At 38.9% G+C, this 21,728-nt stretch overlaps 1 protein-coding gene across 5 annotated transcripts in view; it reads right to left on the bottom strand.

The window, feature by feature from the left end:
* The window catches only part of LOC145492241 (uncharacterized), a 629,788-nt gene that overhangs the window by 91,718 nt on the left and 516,342 nt on the right, over positions 1 to 21,728 (bottom strand). For 4 of the 5 annotated variants that reach the window (XM_081471602.1, XM_081471598.1, XM_081471600.1 and 1 more), the window contains exons 17-19: positions 3,699 to 3,977; positions 2,563 to 2,832; positions 1,404 to 1,658 (exon numbers count right to left, since the gene is read on the bottom strand). In XM_081471602.1, the coding sequence (XP_081327728.1) occupies positions 1,404 to 1,658; positions 2,563 to 2,832; positions 3,699 to 3,977 (804 nt within the window). The remainder of the gene's footprint in view (positions 1 to 1,403; positions 1,659 to 2,562; positions 2,833 to 3,698; positions 3,978 to 21,728) is intronic. The other variant, XM_081471603.1, reaches the window with a different exon arrangement.

Raw genomic sequence — 21,728 nt, 5'->3', positions numbered from 1 at the left:
AAAGGTGAATGTATAACAATTTTGTTGAATTGCCGTTTGTCAGAATTCATTCTCTTACCATTCACAGTCAAAGTGATATTGTTTGTGCTTGTTACATTTCCTACAAGCTGATATGCTATGCAATTGAAAAATGACTTTCCTCCTCTTGATATCTTCTTTATCCATGATCCACTCTTACTAAAACTGAAGCCATCTTCATCGTCAGAGAGCAGGTAGTTATAAACTGGTGGATTGGCTTCAGATGAGATGCACGTGAAATTCACCCACAAATCAGAACAGTCGTTGTTCTCAGTTGTGTTAGTTACCATGGTAACATTATCAGGCTGATCTACAGAAAAGGATGATATCATGTTTTATTACATAGCTAGCTCCGCGAGCGGGCAAGATGAATCAAATCCTGCGCTGTGATTGGCTACCCGAGCGGGCAAGATGGAGCTATCTTGCCCGCTCGGGACTACCCGCCGTGTCCCGCGAGAAAATTTCCCCGAAAGCAATATAATAAATCCTTTATTGACCAAGCTTGTTCGGCCAAGATGGCTGGATATTGGCCTCGTTCTTTTTTTGCGAGTTTATGGACCTCGACTCCGTCTCGGTCCATAAACTCGCAAAAAAAGAACTTGGCCAATATCCAGCCATCTTGACCTCACACTTGGTCAATAACCCATATATATGTACATGTCAGACGTCGGTGTTTCATTTCCACAGTATAACAACTTCAACTAAATAAAGGTCACCAGAATTATTTTGATTTTTGTCAATTTAAAATCATAAACAGCTGGGCCAATGTTGTTTGTCTGTTTCCAATGCCAAAGAGAGACTTCTCTAAAATCAGGGTGGTGTTTGAATATCTCTAAGCAGATACTTCTTCCCACAAGATGAAACAGTCATTTTATTTAGTTATTTATTTTTTACACAGATAATGCCGTCACATACGTCACAGAGCATGTAGCCACAACATAGTTAAAAGTGATTATGACAGGGAGTTAAAATCCTGATGCGTGTAACTCAGCAGAATTTAACAGGACATCGTGACAACCTTACCAAGTGAAACGATATACAATCTTCTTCAAAAGGTCTTGTGATATGTCATTGTTAGGTTTTTTCCAATGTCATTTGTTTTATGTTACCGTTATGTCATGTAATGTTTATATTTTCATTTTTGAGCTTTCGCTTCCTATTTTGCTTTGGTTAATAATTAACATTGATTTTCGTTTTTGCCATTATATACTTAAACGACACGGTAAGCTTTTTGTCGAGGAACTGGCGGACGAGGAAGTTTGATGCTCTTAAAACAAATATTTTCCAGAGAAGTGAGGTTACCAAATATGCTATTTTTAAGAACAGCAAATCTCCAATAGGGCAACTATCAGACCAATAGTTCCGAGACAGAAATATTTTCTTACACTGAACATCAATGCTTGTCACTGTAGACTTCTCTCCACAAGTGTTTTTTGCAGTGCACCTGTATTCTCCAGCTTGAGCTCTGGTAATGTTAGTGATGTTCAGTAATTTTCCCTCAGTGGGGTTATAAGCACGACCCTGCACTTTTGTCCAGACAACAGTTGGATCAGGAATGCCTGCAGTAATATTACAGTACACTTTCACATTGTCACCTTCCTGGACAGTTTTATTCTCTGCTTGTTCCATAGCCAGTGGAACTGAAAACAAAAATAAAAAGCCATTTAAACCAAAAGGGTTTAACACAACTAAATGAACGAACAGAATTTGTAAGCTTATTAGCTGGGGAAAAGATATCTCGAGTACCTCCAAATTGTAACGTTTATTTAGTTTCTACTGTGATGATTAAAAAATAGTGAATTCTGTGGATTAAAACTTTTATTGTAACCGGCCAACTTAGTAAGTGGAAACTCTTGTTACAACACTAAACAATGTTGACACATTTTCTGTACAAGAAGTAGAGGCTTCTAGATATCCCTCTGATGTAATTCTATATTTCTATTTTGCCTACACGAACTATCGTCGAAAATGATTGTTCCAGCTTGTTATGGTGAACTTAATGCTTAAACTTGAAAAGACCAGTTTAACGAGACGTATTACAAACGCCGTAAAAGGTGAATGTAGTAATAATAATAATAATAATAATAATAATAGTAATAAAATTTACATTTCGCAAATTTCATGAAATGTTCAAATGCGCGTGACAAGATTAAAAACGGAATCAAAAGGCTAAAAAGCTAAAATTACAATAAAAGTAACCTTACAATGATTTTAAAAAGCTTAAATTACAATTAAAAGTAAACTTACAATAACAAAAACAACTATGATAAAAAAAACATGACGGAAAAGGTGAGTTTTTAGCTTGGCTTAAAAAATGGTAGCAGTACTGGCGCTTCTTATGTCAAATGGTAGCGGATTCCAAAGTTTCGGTGCAGTACATGTAAAAGAACGGTCACCTAGTGTAGCTTTTGATTCAAAACGCGGATAACTAAGTAAAAGTTTATCGCTAGAATTCCTTAGATTATATTTAAGAATTAGAATTCCTTATTATTATATTATAACAGATTTTGTTAAATTACCATTTATCAGCATTCATTTTCTTACCATTCACTGTCAAAGTGATATTGTTTGTGCTTGTTACATTTTCTACAAGTTGATATGCTATGCAGCTGTAAATAGACTTTCCTCCTCGTGATACCTTCTTTATCCATTTTCCACTCTCACTAAAACTGAAGCCATCTTCATCATCCGAGAGCAGATAGTTATAAACTGGTGGATTGACTTCAGATGAGATGCACGTAAAATTAACCCACAAATCAGAACAGTCTTTGTTCTCAGTTGTGTTAGTTACCATGGTAACCATATCTGGCTTATCTGCAGAAAAGGATGATCTCATGTTACATGTAAATGTCAGACGTAAGTGTTTCATTTCCAAAGTATAACAACTTTCAGCGACAGATAGGTCACCAGAATCGTTTTGATTTTTGTCAATTTGAAATCCTAAACAGCTGGGCCAATGTTGTTTGTCTGTTTCCAAAGCCAAACAGAGACTTCTTTGAGCCTGCTGCTGAATGTAGCGGTTGATTAAAATCATGCTGGTGTTTGAATATCACTTAGCAGATACTTCTTTTCACAAGATGAAACAGTAAACATTTTTAGTCACAGAGCATGTAGCCAAAACATAGTTAAATGTGATTATGACAAGGAGTTAAAATTTCTGATGCGTGTAACTCAGCAGAGTATAACAGGACACCATGACACCTTCAGCAAGTGAAACAATATACAATCTTTTTCAAAAGATCTTGTGATATGTCATTGTTAGCGTTTTTCCCATTTCATTTGTTTTGTGTTACCGTTATATCATGTTCTGTTGATATTTTTAGTTTTGAGCTTTCGCTTCCTATTTTGCTTTGGTTAACTAATGATGAAAGTGGAGTAATCTTAACTCTTAACATAACATAGCTAGCATGTATAAGAAGAATAAAACCTCTTTGTACGTGCCTTGTTCCATAGTAACAAAATCATGCACCCTTCTTAACCTCACCTAGTATAAGTAAACCACTTTTAATGCAAATATTGTATAAAAATCTTTCCGTATTAATCAGTGCTTTTCTCCTCGAGTATTTCTCCTTTTTTCGCACAAAACAACGAAAAAGAATCTGATCATCACCTGAAAGAAGACTGCATAAGTACATAATAGTTATTTATTTCGCCTATATGAAGTGAATGCTTGTACTTACAAGTAACATTGACATAAAGCGAATGGTTCATGGGATTTCCAATTCCATTGTAAGCTGTGCAGCGGTATGTTCCAGTAGCAGTTCTACTGATGTTTACAATAACCCAAGGGTTTCCAAAGAACACTACATCGCCATCACTACCATTCTTTAATACTCTGGTCCAAGTAACGTTTGGAGTTGGTTTACCAGTTGCGTTACAAAACAAAGTCAGATTTGAACCTTCATTGGCAGTCTGGTCACCACTGGGACTGCTGGGACTGCTAGTAAAACTGGTTTCAACTAAAAAAGAATGCAATGAATAGTCAATCCAGCTGTAGATATGTTTTCAAAAGGACATAAATACGCTAATGTTAATATCATAGACTAAGTGAGGACGAAAATAGATTCCAAACACTTTTTTCATTTTTTTTTTTTTTGATCAAGAAAAGAAAAGACGTGAATTGAAACTAATTTACACCTAAAGTTTTTACCCACCCATGAGCATGACGAGGAAGATCAAGCAGCTGATACTCCCAAAAATAAATGTGTGGTCTACAAACCGAATGACGCTAAGCGAATTACAAATTACAGATAGGTGGGTAGATAACTTACTGTGCTAGACCTAGATAGTTTCCTCCGTTATCCCACCAAATTTGGTAAAGTTTTTTTGTCCCTGAGAAGCCAAACGTTTGGGCACGTACATGATGTTTGCTGACCGTTCAGGTACGTATGACACAGGTAGCTCAGAGCGGCTGATTACTCCGGCTCGGAAACACAAAGTTTATACTGACGTCCTATTATCGAAGCAAAGCCCTCTAGTTACAAAAGAAAGACGGCAAGAGCTTAGCAAAGCTATAAACTCTTAACAGACCTCAGCAAAGAAAGAACGACAAGAAACCTGGCATATATTTCAGAAGACCATGTGCTAAAAATCTTAGGTTAGATTCTCAATGATAGGGTCGTGGAAGAACGCCCTTCAGCTTAAGCAGTAGTAGATGCTGTGGGGGCAGTATGCATGGAGTAAAGATAAGCGGAAAGGGTCGGGGGGGAGGGCGCTTTTCCATGCAACTGCAGAAGCCAGTTAACACTTGCATTTGATAAACAGCTAAGAAAATAGGAATAATTAAATCAGTGCAGATAACGGGGTGGCCACGGGGACCATTATCAGCTAGATTGCAAAAATATAGACAGCATTGGCTCTCGACAACGTTTTGAGCATATTGGGATCCTGACACGTAAAATGTACGTGTTGTGTTATTTGAACTCGTGTGTAACATTCATTGTTTATCTAGCCTATGTAATAATCATGTAATCGCTACTATAAATCAAGTGACATTGTAACTACAATTCGATTTACATTCGGGTGTACTCTGAGTCTAATCTCGGATGTACACTTTGATTTATCTCAAGAAGAGGAATAAAGGTACGTTAAAGTGAAGTTCTGTGTGAGTCCTTGGTCTGTCCGAATTCCTGTTGGCGCAGATCCTGGTATCCAGAAATTAGAGACGGATTTCTCCCCTCGAGCTAGCCAAGCGAGTTGCTCAGAGTTTAGTTCCCCAAGTTGTGTTCATTTACCGTTGCCCAGTTCCGTTTACATTTTATGTTTCCACGAGGTAAAAGTTGAGCGTCACAAAATCTACAATTACGATATTAACGGATAACCTGTGTCACAGACAGTTTACGGTATAGGCTATGTCACACGAAAATAACAACAAAACATAGCATATCTTTAGGAGGCCGCGGAGTACTGGGGGAAGGAGCTAGAACGCTGGCGTAAGCGAACGGCCAAAAGAAGGAAATTTATTTGTATGGTGTGATTTTCCGGGTGTGGGCAATCCTCAAAAGAGCTGCTGTCCCCAAATAAAAGACTGACGGGACCTGGAAAGTGAGTATCAACCAGAAATTTAAACTAAATTTAGACCCGTTTTCTTGGCTCTCAATTCACCTCTAAGAATTCTAATCTATAACCTAGAGGACAAGATTACTGAATTCTCATTGGCCGAGACAGAATACCATCAACATTATGATAAAGAAAATAAACCACGACAATAAAAAGACCGTGGTGAGAAATCTTAAACGTTCCGCTGCGTGATTTCAAGTACAATTTTGTCGCTGAGTTCCAAAATTAATCCAACAATTGTCTTGATTTACTTATGCACCCAAAGTCATTCACATTTTTTTTTTTATAATAAAGATCACCAAGCGTCATTGGAGGAGGTAAAAGCTAAGCGTGGTTCATACAAACTCTTCTTTCAGTCTGACTCCGGGCTCATCTCTTGACGTCTTATAAAGAAGTATACCAAACACGAAAGACCGTATTTCCCCACATTTCCAATCACCAAGAAAAGAGTTGAAAATACGGCGTGTAGCGGAGAATTTTTGACGAGCACCGAGGTGTTTGGAAATGTGGTCAAACCCGTCTTGAGTGCTTTTAAATATATCATCTCAATCGAAACTAAAAGTAAGGAGAAAAGGGAGAAATAAAATCATGAAAATCTATGCTAATTAAGATCAGATATCCAAACACCGTCACGGTCATGATTTCCTTTGTTTAAGCTTGATGAATTATTTTGAGTTTGAGAAAAACATTTAAAACGCTTAACTTGTTCCGTTAATAGACCTTTTTAGCTTGCGGGGTTTTTCTTGTTTTTTTTTGCCCCATTTCAGACAATGTGATGAGACTCTTGAAAATTCTTGATTTCAAATTTTCAAATAATCACGTGTTAATGAATGAATAATTTTTAGATGGGTAAAACAACAATTCCCTAGAGAATTTCAAGTGGTCTGTAATGGGAAAACAAACCGCCCGAGCTAAAAAGATATGGAGCGAATTAGGTTTCTCAGCAAGTTTTGTTGTCATTTAGATGGTGAGCGCGTTTTATATAATAATCCAAGTAATTCTCGCATTTTGATTGGTTCTCGCCTATGATCTATTAGAGGACAGACGCACGATTGACGTCATCATTTCAAAGTTTTTCCCGCTGTGTTTTGAAATGGCGGAAAGTTTTGAGAATTTAGATAATGTTTTACATGACTGGGCAAAAGATAAAGTACAAAAACGTCTTGTCGAGGTATTGAACAGGAACGAGAAGCATAGTCTAGCAGGAAAGAGAAGGATAAAGCCGTTTCTTTTTTAGAAAATGACTCAGAAAAAATACTCGAGCAGTCTCAGTCGGCAGTCGCGCGAGACTAAACCAAACACAAAGTTAGTCTTGGTAAGCCGAGAACCATTGCCTCATCTCGAATTTAACAAACCCAGTAGACAAAATGTTTACGAGATTAATTTATTTAAAACACTGAACTTTTCTCAGTCTCAAAATAATTGTCGACACAGTGATTGTCTGGAATAAAACATCAAAACCACTTCTTAAAATCAGTTAAAATAAAGACGTAACCTTGCTTTCCGATGCGAATGTTCCAGTCCGTTTCAGGGCGCAACAGCGAGCAAAGTATAGCTCACTACAGCTCACGGCCAACTGTATAGCAGCTAAAAGCTGTCTCCGACACTATTTCAAACTGATTTGAGAATCACCAACCACAGAGGACACAAATTTCCACCATCACTAACGCTCCTTTCATTCAAAACTAGAATCGAATGGCCTACAGGTTGACCGCAACCGCAAGTTTTCCGAGCGCAGTTTTTCAACTCCTGCAATATTCGAGGCAACATCCAAGCTTTTCGGCTCACAGGGCTGCTCTGATGACAAAACCTGACTTGACTTATCCAGCATTTTCTTTAAGATTTGTAGATTTCGCAGTTCAACTCTGCTTTTGCTGTAAGTTTTCATTCCACGAGAAGCGACGCTCGAGATCAAGTTTGACAGTGGCATGATTTTCCTGGGCCAATTACAATTCTTTCCTACGCATAGCAACCAATGAGATTGCTTCAATTTGTATAGACAACAGATTACATCAAATGGCTTTTTTGGTGTTCGCCAAAGTGGGCAAAGGGCGGTTTTCGAGTTATGGTGAAAGATTTTGAAATAAGAAATAAGCTCTATCTGTAGTAGTTTGTTTCGTTATTATATAAAACAAATAGATTCCATATTGCGATGCGTCTGTTCAGTAATAGATCACAGAAGACGTCAAAATGTGGTAAGAACATCAGTGACACTCTCGGCTATCGCCTCGTGTGCCACTTTTTTGTTCTTACCACATTTTGACGTCATCTGTGATCTATTACTGAACAGACGCACGGCAACATGGAATCTATCTGTTAAATAGTTCATTGACGCTTACCAGAACATTGAAATGGTTTCCCAACATATCAGAGCTCGTTTTTGCCTTTCCTATAAAGGACTTTCCTCTCTTTCATATATAAGCAAGTTAACGTAGGATTCCTCGTGACATTAAGGATAAATATAGCCTACGAGCAGGCTCTTCGCGTGGCAACTGAACGAAACTTGCTCGCAGACTAGTATAACTATCATTTTTCTGTTTTCGAAAGTTGCAGAAATTGCTCTTGTCGCTACAAGGGCAATTTCTGCAGCCTTCTGAGGACACACTTTAAGATTTCACTCGGCCTCATGTGATTACCTATACCTAAAGAGTATGATCTCTAGTCTCTTGCCTATACAAAATATGGTTTATCAGGTATATCTCTGGTTAGATTTGTTTTAGGAAGATGAAATTTCCATGATTTTAACACTTGATCGCCTCTCTTTTACGCCTATATCTTTGACGGAAACTGCCGAATTGCTGGCGAATTTTTAGCTATATTAATTAGTTAATTAGTTAATTGATTGATTAATTAATTAATTAACTAATAAGCTTCACAACCGAAAGACTTTGGCCACCCTTTGGCTATCACTGTGGTTTGATTCTTGATTAAAAACAGTAGCGATGGATGGTAGTGATGCACTAAAATTATCGGCAGTAACCACGTGTATATTTATTTCATTTCTAGTAAGAAACACACCACCACTTACCAACAATCTATACTTTAATGTTATCAGTCCAAGGCTTTATATTGTAGGCACGTTATTAGCAACGCAATAATTTTCAGAGAGTTTTCACTGAGAACATCGTCTCGTTGGTTCGTTTATTTATACAGAACATACAACACAGAAGTGTTCCTCTATTTATACACAGACAATACAACACGGAGCTGTAAGTGAACACAGTTTAAAATTTAACCTATTAGCGTGATTTTCATCGACTTACCAACAACCTGTACTTCAATCTGATCAGTCCATTCGTTTATGACAGTCTCTACCTTGCAGGAAAACACCGCTTCATCTGCTTCTGTCACATTGTAAATAATCAATGTTGCTGGATCGCTGCGACTGATGTCGAAATGCTCCTGAAAGTTGTCTGTCGGATCTATCGAAACTATTCCTGAAGATGTTTTCTTGCCAATTCGGGTATTACCTTTTTCGAATGTCACGCGATCAAGTGTTTCACCAAAGAAAGTGAAATTCCATTTCAAACGTGCCTCAGAAGAACCGTTCATTACTTGCTGGATCGTTGTTCGAACTGAGCGGTCGCTTGTTTGCAGTGGGCCACGTTGTGGAGGAGGAAGTGTCCATATGATAGTAGCATCTGAAATAAGTAAAGTCAAAAGTTTGGACGGGTCTAAAGGTGTCACATTTAAGAGTGGCAAAGTTCATCCTCAATAACGATATTAGGCAAATACCCGTTCCTGTTATTTGAGAAAATAATGTGGCATAAGCAAGTAACGTGCATGTCTACATGTAGACGTTAACATACTTAATATTTTCCTTCTCTCCTTCCGTCCCCTCCTTCTATCATGCATACACCTTGATGAAACTCCCTGCGAGTTTTTAGAGGCACATACTCACGACCTTTAATGGCTGGTACTCGTCTGTCCGGAGGCCTTATGCGCCTACTGGCGTAAAAGAGATGATGATCATGATGATAACATAACATTCTGGGCTCGGTCAGGACAGCTTTATTCACACATTTACTATAGATTAAATAAACTTGCATCTTCAAGAAAGCAATTTTTTTAAAAAATAAATATATATTTGACCATGGGAGAACTGGCTTGAATATATATCTTCAAAGAAAAATTTCAATATCCAACATCATCATTCACCCTCATTTTATTTCACTCACACGTATAAATATTAATTAAAAATTATTATAATATCTTGTTACGATCACTTAATGCTCGTCTTTATTCCTGCTAATTCATCCATGCCAGTGTTTTTTTCGAACAGACTGAAACAATACATACATACATACATACATACATGCTCGCTAGTTTGAGCACTCTGGTAATGGCTTAGATACTACCACATGTGTAGTATTTGGGGCGGCTTTTTAAGCTTAGCCTCAGTCCTAGTCTTCAGCACTGCACTGATGAGGCCCAGAAGGCCGAAACAACACTGTCTGCAGTTACATACACTATTAGACACTATTAGATTTATATTAAACCTCAGTAAAAACACGAAATTATGTTTCTTATTTTTTAAATGTAAGAATTTACTTTTCATTTCATCAACCAAATTCAAGAATAAAAGAATTGGTAGGAAATTTTCTAAGGCAATGATATCACGTAAAATGATGAGGAATAGTTTGTACGGAAACTTTGAAACAAGTTTTCTCGAATGAGAAAAAAATGGCTTCAAGAACGATCTTCCGGCACTTCCTTCACGCGAATTTTTTCATGTTTACATTATTGCACTCGCTTAAATTTCCCCCCTGCTGAAGCGACTCGTGCAATTTCAGCTTTTTGAAAAACTCACTAGTGCAAATTAATTCCAAATTGCACTCGAAACCATATGATTAACTTTACAAAATTTATACTTCGGTAAACATTTTGGGATGCGTTAACCGGCTTCTGAACAACCTGGCTCTGATTAAGAGGAGCTAACCTGGCTTGCGCCCGCGATCCTATCAAAAAACCAGCACTTGGTCAATGGTCAACTTTAAAAACACACGTGATCTTGATAAGCTGCAAACTTGAGTCGCGACCTGGTCACGTGATAATGGTCAGCGGATACCTTGTTTCGACAGGTGTCAACTGACCATAACATAGATTCCAATAGCAAAGATGTACGCTTTAAACTAAGGCTGTATGTCTCGGTCAACCTATTACGTGGAGTATGGCCATCGTATTGCGCAAATTCGTCGTCGTCGTGCGTGGACACCCACGAACAATACCGATAGCCATGATAACCATGAGAAAATCCACTCATGGATTTCCTTTTCTTTCTTGAATAGGTATGGTGCTCCGCTATTGGAGGAGCTCCTAGGCTGAGCTGTTCAAAGCCCGATTAAGCTAACCCAGGAAAAGCCAAAATTTTGATTTCAGTTTTGTAACTTTGCAGTGGGGTTTATTGTTTATATTGTTTGTATTGGCCGATCACGTGACCACCTGTGATACAAACTTTTCTGCCAGGGTAGAGTCAACGAATAATTTTTGTCAATCTCAACTGAAGCGACAGAAAGTCGATCGCTGGCCATCGCTATATTAAACCACACACGGGCAAATACACCTTTGAAATTCTCCAGTGCTATTTTAAGTTTCACTCAGGTAAAAGGAAAATATATTTATGTATATCATATTGTATTGAAGTATCACTCTGATTTCAATTCCAGACGGTCGATTTATTAAGAACTGAAATATTTCGCTGTTTCTTATTGCCTGAATTAACCTTGTTTGCTATATAAAACAATGTTTTATTTACCATTTTGCAAAATGTCTAAATATAAACTTACATAAACCTGATGCAGTTGAAATATATTAAGTTCAGGTTCATGTCAATAAAACTGTAAATCATTTTGCATTGCTGCATTAAAATCAAATGCAAGTCAGAATACTCGGCTAATCCGCGGTGTGACAGAAATACTTTTTAACATCCAAAATACAGCACAAGGAAGAAAATAAATTACCTCCGAATTCAAAACTTCAAGAGACTGACCACTGGTTTCACTTCGATTCGGTACGTGACGTTTCACATGTGCTAACCGTCGAAATAAAAGTTTGTGTTTCCCTGATTCGGCTGCCGAATTTCTTTGTGAATGAAAGTCTTCTATATTTTGGACACTGCAAAAATAGTATAGCACTCTTCGTGGGTAAAATTCGACTTCAAAGCCCGATAAAGCAGGTAGTTTTTAGTTACTGCTCGAGGATTTGAAACCCACAAAGTTTGTCACAGCAACAATCAAAACACTCTGCCACCCAACCCGCCCAACAGATTTTTTTATCACCCAGATTCTGGGTGGTCACGTGACCAGCTGCAACCAGGGTCTTTCTCCCAACGACAAGGGAGGCAGAGGAGAGAGTCTGGGAACAAGGTTGGTAGTTTTTAGTTTTTTGGTCACCATTTTGGATGTATGATTATGGTTTGGTAGAAATACAGTTCTCACGATCATGGGTATTAATTGAGTCGTATCGTTATTAACTTTCGATTTCTCCTCGAAAACCTCACACTTTATTTACGTCAAAAGGGTGAGCAGGGACTTACGACTGAACTTAATTGCCGTTCCTGGTCCTTCAAATGACCTCTCATCGCATACAGTAAAAACCCGACCATTAAATAAGTTGACAGTTGGCGATATAATCGGACGTTGTGTAAACAAAAGCAAACTTCTGCTTTATGTGTGACGAATGGTGAGAGAAACACGTCAAATCGGCTTTGGACCTGCCTTTTACAGCAAATGAGGTTAGAACATTTCGAAATTATCAGCTCTGTGTCTATTTCAACTTAACATTGGTCAAGTCATGTGGCGCATGTTAAAATATACGTCTAACCCGTGAATTGAAATTTGACGAAGGAATGGTCAAATGTTTGCATACTTAACGTACTTTGAAAAGTTCTCGCGTCGCTCACAATCATTTGCCCAAAGAAATTTTTACAGGAATCTGTAGACCATCCTTCTGCGATTCAACCACCAGAAGCTTAATCCATTTAAAGGTTTCGCACATAGTGAAAATTAATTATATACACGAAGTACTTTTAAGTGAATGAAATACATGTTTTCGAAATTTAATTATTTTGCACCCAAAAAGACAACGCAACATTCCCTAAAACCAACCCAGTACACATTTAAACATTGCACAAAAATATTTGAGTGTTTTAAAGACGGAAGAATTATGTGGTTTTGCATGCGAGGATCTCAAACTTGCTTAATAAAATGGTGCGTCAAATGACGATTTTAACGGAATTTGGTAATTTGCATATTTCTTTGAAATAAAAGGATATTTTGCCAAAAAAAACTATCCAGTAGTTTTTGTCATGCCCTAGCCTATCTACCATGAAAATATGAGCGAAATCAAATTTTCGACCCTTGCCGAGTTATTTTCCATTTTTATGGACAGGGACTCTTAATGTGCACTAATCCAACACTGGTTTCATTCCTGAAAATATGCATTGGTTTGTCTCTAACTACCGTTAAAACCGTGCAATTAGGGAGAAACAATGTGATAAAACAATGAAACAATTGATAAAACCTAAAATCATTTTGTTTAAAAGTTAGCGACAGCGTTTAACCGTTTGCTTAACGTCACAATCAAGTCAAAGTGAATAAAAATGGGTTTGAATACAAATATAAACTGAGAATCCTTCGACAGTCTGTGTTTCTCTCGATGGCTGCCGATTGCCGAATCTTTGCGTTCGCTGAAGCGTTCGTCGGGTCGTATCCCGACATAATCTGCGCCCCACAGATTATATTGAAATTTACAGACCCACGCATTGATTGTTAACAATAGGAGACTTTTTACTCTTTTGGTGCGAAGACTTGACCAACATTCTTGCTCTGGAAGACAGTTTTAATGTGGACGCCAATGATGGCGCTCAGATTTTGCATTTGCTCTTTGACTGAATTAGCTGATTGCCGATGATACATGTCATGATAGTATGCAAATATTATGCTTGGGTTGCCTTTGTATGCAGTCTTGCAACCAACGGTGCTACGTATCTTCCAGAGTTAAGAAGTCAGTAGTTCAAATGAAACCATAACACAGATTTGGCTAGGTGTAGAGTAGAAGAACTAAACCTCGAATTAGCGCTGAAACTGTAGAAACTGAAACAGAGGAACTTGTTCCTTCCAGTTCTTCCGGTATGAAAGAGGTAATTACGCGGAACTACAGTATTTCACTGCATTTGCCCGTTGAAAGTAGGAAATTGATGTAAAGCCAAGCAGTTAAGCAGTGATACACGCAAGTATCTCTATACTTCGTTTTGATTGAGAAGAAGGAAAAGAAATGTTAACTGGTGAAACATGTATCATAAAAGCTGCCTGTTTAAGAGTTGCTAGAATTCTGTCATGTATGTCTCGCTCAAGTTCGAAGCGATATATTTATCTCATTAATATATTAATCGACTTTCGATTTGTATTGTCTTTACATATCAGCCGATCGAGACTATGAGTCGGTCGATACTATGTATCTATGTAAAGCTATGAAATATAAAGCTGAAACGTAGTCAATACCTGTTATGTTCAGTTGTGAAAATATTGTTCCACAGGCAAGTAACTTGATCACATAGACTTTACAAGTCTGCATCGGCATGTTCACTAATGTTCGCTCGAAGAAAACAACAACACGAAAGTGAATGTCCTATGAAGGGCGCTGTTGTCCATAGTTATCGGCAAGAGCGAATGAGAGCCTCTGAAACTGAAGATTAGAAGCAGCCATTTTATATCATCCAGAAGCAACGACCTTTAAACCTGCGTGACCAACTACTGAATAACAATGCCGCCATTTACAATGACATAATTACTGCCAAACAAAACAACTTTTCGCAAGACTGCTAGAGTGACAATTATTCCATGAGTAAGTCATTCAAGGTATATGAACGTCACTACATTGCCAAACAGTCGAGACGCGTATCATTGAGTTGGTGATCGTCATCTTTCATGCTAACTTAGCAGTAATGCTTCATGAATTTATTTGTCAGTTACCAGTGATACATGTACGTGTCAGGTTAGACACGAAAGTCGTTTGCTCAACAACTAACTTTATTTGCATGACCATAAATACATGCAGTGTTAAAAGAGCTTTTGCAAACTAGAGCTAAAACTAAAACTGTAACGATTATCGTGATCATGTAATAATGTTTTGATATAGCAATCAAGTTACATTGGTTTGATTTTAAAGTAGAATATTGCGTAGATCAAAGCAAGATGAAATAAATTTTGCTAATTGAATATTAATATAATGATTTGAAGAAGTCATAAGTTCGCCGATGGCTTGTAACGGAGATAATTGTTTACAAGTCGGAATGAAATGTTCTAATTTTTTATAAAATTTATATCTTAGAATAGAGTATTTATTGCAATATATGAGAAAGTAAGATTCGTCTTCAATTTGATTAGATTCAGAAATAGGGCAGAGTCTGTTAACCCTTGAAATTTGATCATATCTACCAGTCTCAATCCTCACTTTGAGATTGTCTGTCCTAAATTTCACTAGTTCTTTTCTTTCGCTTAGTTTGCCTGTTAGGTCTAAATAAGAGTAGGGTGTATAATCGTTCTTAAAAGTGTTGAAAAATTCTAGTTTAGTAGAGTTTTGCATGACATGTTGCCAATATAAAATATACTTTTGCTACATTAATTAGGCCAACATAACGTTTGATTTTAGCGTTAGTTAAGTACGTAAGATCAAAACAAGGAAAATTGTAATATTCAGACATACTTATTATATTAGAATAATAACTATTTTTACCAGCGTGATGAAGATCTTGCGACACGAGTAAAATTTGTTTAACAATAGAGTAATTATCCTTTCTTAGTTAACGTGGCGATTCTTGCAAGTGTATTAATTCCATTCGGTATGACGAATTAAACATAAAGTACGTTTGCAACGTTAGTATATCGTGACTTATCAGTCTGTCCAGTAGTATTGCAATCCTGTGTCAGTCGTATAAAGACCCAACCCACCCTATCCACACGGGTCTCTTTCCTTTCATCTATCTGCTCGCGTCTGTCGTGGTGTGATGGCAACTGACTTTTCATTTTAAACCAAACGAGTTTTTCCATTATTCGCGACAGAGAGTTTAGAGGCTCGAGGCAAGTTCTTGAGGGAAAATCCCGGCTGCTCCGACGACAAGGCATAGACAAACAACCAAACAAAGCAAAAAGTCTCAAAACAACCAAGGAAAATGAACTGTGTGAAAAAAAAGTTAGGAAAGGGAAGTCCGCAAATTCTTGTCCAAACATTTTAGTGGCCCTTGACCCGATATTTTGGCCTTCGAGGTTGCCAGGAGCGCCACAACATGACAGTCGAAAGTTTCTCCTTTTGATTGGATGAAAACAACACGGAGTAATAATAAAGTGTATTATCGTTTGTCTCACGATGTAGTCACTTGAGATGTAGATCGGGACGTTTCGACTGCTTACTGCTAGTGTTCTTCAGGCGACAAGGTCGACTGATTGCACGGTATCATTTATATCACAGAGGTCGGCTGTAATTGGTGCATTTCTATCCTCCTATTGTTCCATTGTTCCAGCGAATGGCTGTTCCCTCAGTGGTCCACTGTTGTACCGTTCTACTGTCGTTGTGTATTTTGATCGTGGGCATCCATGCATCAGGAATTTCAATTCCACTATCCCTGTTGATGTTATTAGGGTGTGAAGTCTTATGTGAATAGCTTCCTTGACCCTGCGTGGGTACCAGTGAGGATCGCGATCAATAAACTTGAACTCATTCCAGATAGGATAGTGGCCGGTCTCGTGGGTGTGTTCAGAAACGGCGGAGGTCTGGGAACGGGCGAGTCGTATATTCCTGTCGTGTTCTTTGATCCTCACCTGCATAGATCTCTCTGTTTCCCCGATGTAGACTTTGCCGCACTCACAGGGAATCCTGTGGACAACACCATCCTGTTTAGCTGGGTTGACGATGTCCTTTGGTCGCGCTAAGTGTGACCGAGGTGTCGTGTCGGACTTAAAGACGGTGCGAATGCTTTGTTGTTCTAGGCAGCGTCGGAGAGACTCCGAAACTCTGTGGACATAAGGTAAAACGGCGGTGGATCTGAATTCCGCGACGGGCTCTCTTCTTGGAGTTGTTCGTGTCTTTGTGATCTTCTTTACAAAAGAGGAGCGATATCCGTCAGAAACAAGTACAGATGAAAGATGTTTCTTCTCTCCAGCGATTACTGATAGTTTGGCCACGAGACGTTTAGCCCTGTCGTACAGACACTTCACAATACCGCGCTTTACTGACTGAGGGTGGTGTGAATCATAGGCTAGGTACTGATCAGTTTGTGTTGGTTTCCTGTAGACACTAATGGTAAGGCGGCCATCAGGTTCTCTATAAACTGACGTGTCGAGAAACACGATCATGTTGTTATTCTAGATCTCCATGGTGAAACGGATTGATGGTTGTTGACTGTTTAGGTGTTGCAGGAAGACGTCAACTCTATCCCGATCCAGGACGGTGAAAGTATCATCTACGTAGCGTTTCCAGATCTTAGGTTTGCAAGGTGCGGACTCTATTGCTTGTTCTTCAAATATCTCCATAGCATAGCAATAACCGCGGATACAGGGCTCTCTATGGCTGCGCCGTCTCGTTGTTCGTAAATCGATCCATTGTACTGGAAGTAGAAGAAGTCGGCGATTTGAACTGGTGAATGTGTCGTGCAGTCAACCAGGCCTGCGTCGGTATCCATTTTTTGTAGCGCGGCTTGTACGGCGCCCTCGATCTTTACGTTGGTAAACTGTGACTCTACGTCGAAAGACACCATGATCTCGTAGTCCTGGATCTCTTCACTGGCGATGGTGGAGGCGAAGTCAGTTGAGTTTTTCACTGTGAAGTTCGAGTTACCTGCAAAAGGATATAATACGTTAGCCAAGGTCGTATGCAAAGGTGTTGACACACGACACAATTGGCCTCAGCGGTGTGTCGGCCTTGTGGATCTTCGGCAAACCATAGATCCTAGGTGGTTGTTTGTGTCGGGGTCTGATCTTATTATAAACCGCCTCTGAAATGTGTCCATTCCGTTTCAGAGTTAGCAGCTTCTCGGATAGCTTCCGGGTCAAGCGGTCTGTCGGATCTTTGTTGAGCAGCTGGTACGGTCCGGAATCGAGTACCTCTGCAGCGTCATCCGCAGAAAGAGCAGATGTTATGCTCTGTGCTGTTGATTCGGCTTCCTTATTCGTATCTCCCTTGGCTCTCTGCGTCAGTCTGATTCTTTCCCTCAGAAATCTCATGGATGCTAGTTCAGCGACTCTGCGTGCGCCTCTGGTGGGAACTGGCAGCCGAACTTGCATGTCTCTTGGAACAATGTGGTTCTTAATACACCTTGTGAGAAAGGTGAGATGGTTTGTATAGCGTGCCAGCTTGCGTGAGCAACGCTCATGTCGACAAATCAACCTTAGGGCTGTGCGCCCATATTTCTGGTCAATGTCGAGGAAAAGCTTGTTGTTATCATCGTGGTAGATGCAATAATAAAGTGTATTATCGTTTGTCTCACGATGTAGTCACTTGAGATGTAGATCGCGACGTTTCAACTGCTTACTGCTAGTCTAGTGTTCAGGATTCCCAGTGACTGCGGCAAAGTCTACATTGGGGAAACAGAGAGATCTATGCAGGAGAGGATCAAAGAACACCACAAGGATATACGACTTGCCCGTACCCAGACCTCCGCCGTTTCTGAACACACCCACGAGACCGGCCAATATCCTATCTGGAATGAGTTCAAGTTTATTGATCGAGATCCTCACTGGTACACACGTAGGGTCAAGGAAGCTATTCACATAAAACTTCACACCCTAATAACATCAACAGGGATAGTGGAATTGAAATTCCTGAAGCATGGATGCCCACGATCAAAATACACAACGACAGGAGAACGGTACAACAGCGGACCACTGAGGGAACAGCCATTCGCCGGAACAATGGAACAATAGGAGGATCGAAATGCACCAATTACAGCCGACCTTTGCGATATAAATGATACCGTGCAATCAGTCGACCTTGTCGCCTGAAGAACACTAGCAGTAAGCAGTCGAAACGTCCCGATCTACATCTCAAGTGACTACATCGTGAGACAAACGATAATACACTTTATTATTACTCCGTGTTGTTTTCATCCAATCAAAAGGAGAAACTTTCGACTGTCATGTTGTGGTGCTCCTGGCAACCTCGAAGGCCAAAATATCGGGTCAAGGGCCACTAAAATGTTTGGACAAGAATTTGCGGACTTCCCTTTCCTAACTTTTTTTTTTTTCACACAGTTCATTTTCCTTGGTTGTTTTGAGACTTTTTGCTTTGTTTGGTTGTTTGTCTATGCCTTGTCGTCGGAGCAGCCGGGATTTTCCCTCAAGAACTTGCCTCGAGCCTCTAAACTCTCTGTCGCGAATAATGGAGTTTTTGTGCAATTTCTCTGTTAGGTATCAACCAGTAACAGTAACCATTACACGAAGGTTATCTGGTTCGTAATCTTCCCCGTCCTTCTTACGAACTATTCTGCTCGAGAATTTTGTTTAGGGCATCCGGCTCGTACTTTTCAATACTTTCGTCGTAGCCCTTTTGAGAAGCTCAAGACTTACATACTTTCACCAGTTATTTGTGCTTTGTAAGGTGTTTTTGTTCATAACATTCTCCTGCAAACTTTGTATTAAAACATTGGCACTGTCCCGTAACCTGTCCGCCATATTTTTTTTTCTGTCAATCAGTTTAATTTCAACATTTTGCACTCATTTTCAACTTTCTGCACTGTTTGGGATTAGTTGACGAGTTCTCAGCCAATCAGCATGCTGATATTTTTGTGTCTCATTATTTTCAAAGGTACTACACCCACCCTTCCCATCGAGCGCCACGCATTTGTTCCATTGCGTTAATCATATATATTTTCTATGACATGGTGTAAGATAATTATGTAACGCTCTCTCATGGTATACCATAGAGTATCCCATGCCACTTGCCACTTTTATCTTCTTGGTGTACACACTCGCTCGTGTTTATACCAAGGAAAATTCAAGTGACTCGTGGGCCGGTTACTCCATGGTATACCACTCGAAAGCGTTGCATAACTAGTATTTATACTGGTAATCAACAGTGGTTATTCAATAAAGTTTAGTATGTTAAAAATTGAAAAATACTAAGCCTTTACAAAGCATATGGTAAATTCCTTCAGAACATTGAAAATATCTCCTTGTAATAATAATAACAATGATAATAATAATAATAATAATAATAATAATTATAATAATAATGGAAATTTGCAGTGGCATTTCCACGAAGTGGCTCTTCATCCACTGTTTCCAGATCAAATTGGAATTCAGATGTGTTGATTTTTGCGGAGGGAGGAAAACCGGAGAGCCCGGAGAAAAATCCTCGGAGCAAGGACGAAAAACAACGACAAACTCAACCCACATATTACTCCGGGTCCAGGAATCGAACCCGGGCCACACTGGTGGGAAGCGAGCGCTCTCACCACTGCGTCATCCCTGCTCCCCCGGTTTTCCTTAAAAGAGCAAACGTAAAACGTAAATGATTCGATAATATCAGTGATTGAAACAGACGGATATCGTAATTAATGGACTAAATACAATTAAAAACCAAATCCTCTATGTAAATATTCTAAGTGCATGCAGATGTTGCTTGCGTATACCTCGCCTATTTTTGTTTCCTTCTGTCCGCGTTTACATTGCTTATGTATTCGTTTTATTCGTGGTGAAAAGATTTAAAAAAAGGTTCCAGAGCCGAATTTTCCATCGACTTTGTAACAATCATTTTCCAGCATAACTTAAGCTGAAATTGTTTGACTTTATCAACTGAGAAACTTTTCCACATCCCGTGTCTATTCCGTTTTTGTGTATAGCAATCCTCCGTAAGAAAAAGATGGCGACTGGTACATTTGCCCATAGTTCTTAGCGCATGAAAACCGTAACAACGTTCATAAAACCTAGAGAAACGTTATAAAATCTTTAAACCTAGGCTAATCAATGTCCCTAGTACAGGGACAAATAGTGTAAAACTTTGGCTTTCTTTGCGCCTTATAGACTGTGTTAGGTTCGCAAGGCATTGTGATAAAATGTACAGCCGCCATCTTTTTTGCCACGGTGGATTGACAGGCGCATGTCACAAGACTTTTATGACATGTATATGACGATGTCATAGCGCCGCGCTTGGGAGCAAACGAAACCTACATTGTAGCAAACCTAGCAAGTATAGCAACTTAGCAGCATCGAGATACTTAGATGGGTATATTTTCCATTTCAAGTAAAATAGTACTCCGTAAAAACAATGTTTACTTGCTGCTTGAACCGCAATGAAGCTTTCGCAATTCAACTTTTCTTCCTTTACACCATCAAGTCCTCGAGGTTTGCATAAAACTGTCTGTCGTACAGTTATATGTTGATCGTTGATCAGCCTCTACAGAGAAGACAAAAAACAACTATGGTTGTTAAGAGTAAAGATTATTGTACGAACAGTACACAATCATCAAAATGCTGAACACCTCACTGCTGTAAACTAGTGAGACAATCTCAGATAGTGCAGAGTGCAATTTACCGCTCCGATACAGTAGTCACACAGGTAGTCACTAAATAAAATAATAATACTAGAAGTAACAAATGTGACAATTTTACTTTTCACGCCAACGTTTGTAGCTTGATACTTTTGTTTTCTACCGCAATGTATGCAACAAGATACCTTTGTTTCCTCGAAAATATAAGAGAGATGTGTATTTTTTTTTTATTCACCGCCGGAGATAAATGGAATATAAAAGTTAAATATCTGCTGAAAAGATCAAGATAAACGATTTTGTTTCATTCAAAACGAAATTTTCATTTCACCTATAAAGAGGAACTATAATCTAATTATCAAATGGTCACTTCAAGTCAAGGAACATTGCGTTCATATTCAGTTGCCAGCTTTGGTGTTAACAATAAAACCACGTCAAACTAATACACAATGCCATTGAGTAATACAACTGAGGAGCGTTTCAACGAGAGGTACTGAAGGTAGAGATCGTTTCTTGACCGAAATTATATCCCACCTCGGTGAACGAGTCAGTGATGAAATTAATTGGGGGTTTCAGTGAGTGCCACGGAGTCTGCGGCAATAATAACGAAGTTTCTTTTGTCAAGTCAAGAGTAATCCAGGATGAGTTCGTTATGAACAAAATGCTAAATGGT

Source organism: Orbicella franksi, chromosome 7, assembly GCF_964199315.1.
Source record: "Orbicella franksi chromosome 7, jaOrbFran1.1, whole genome shotgun sequence".
NCBI classification, from domain to species: Eukaryota; Metazoa; Cnidaria; class Anthozoa; order Scleractinia; family Merulinidae; genus Orbicella; species Orbicella franksi.
Note: the sequence above shows the minus strand (reverse complement) of the source record. Positions and strands in the feature narration are given on the sequence as shown.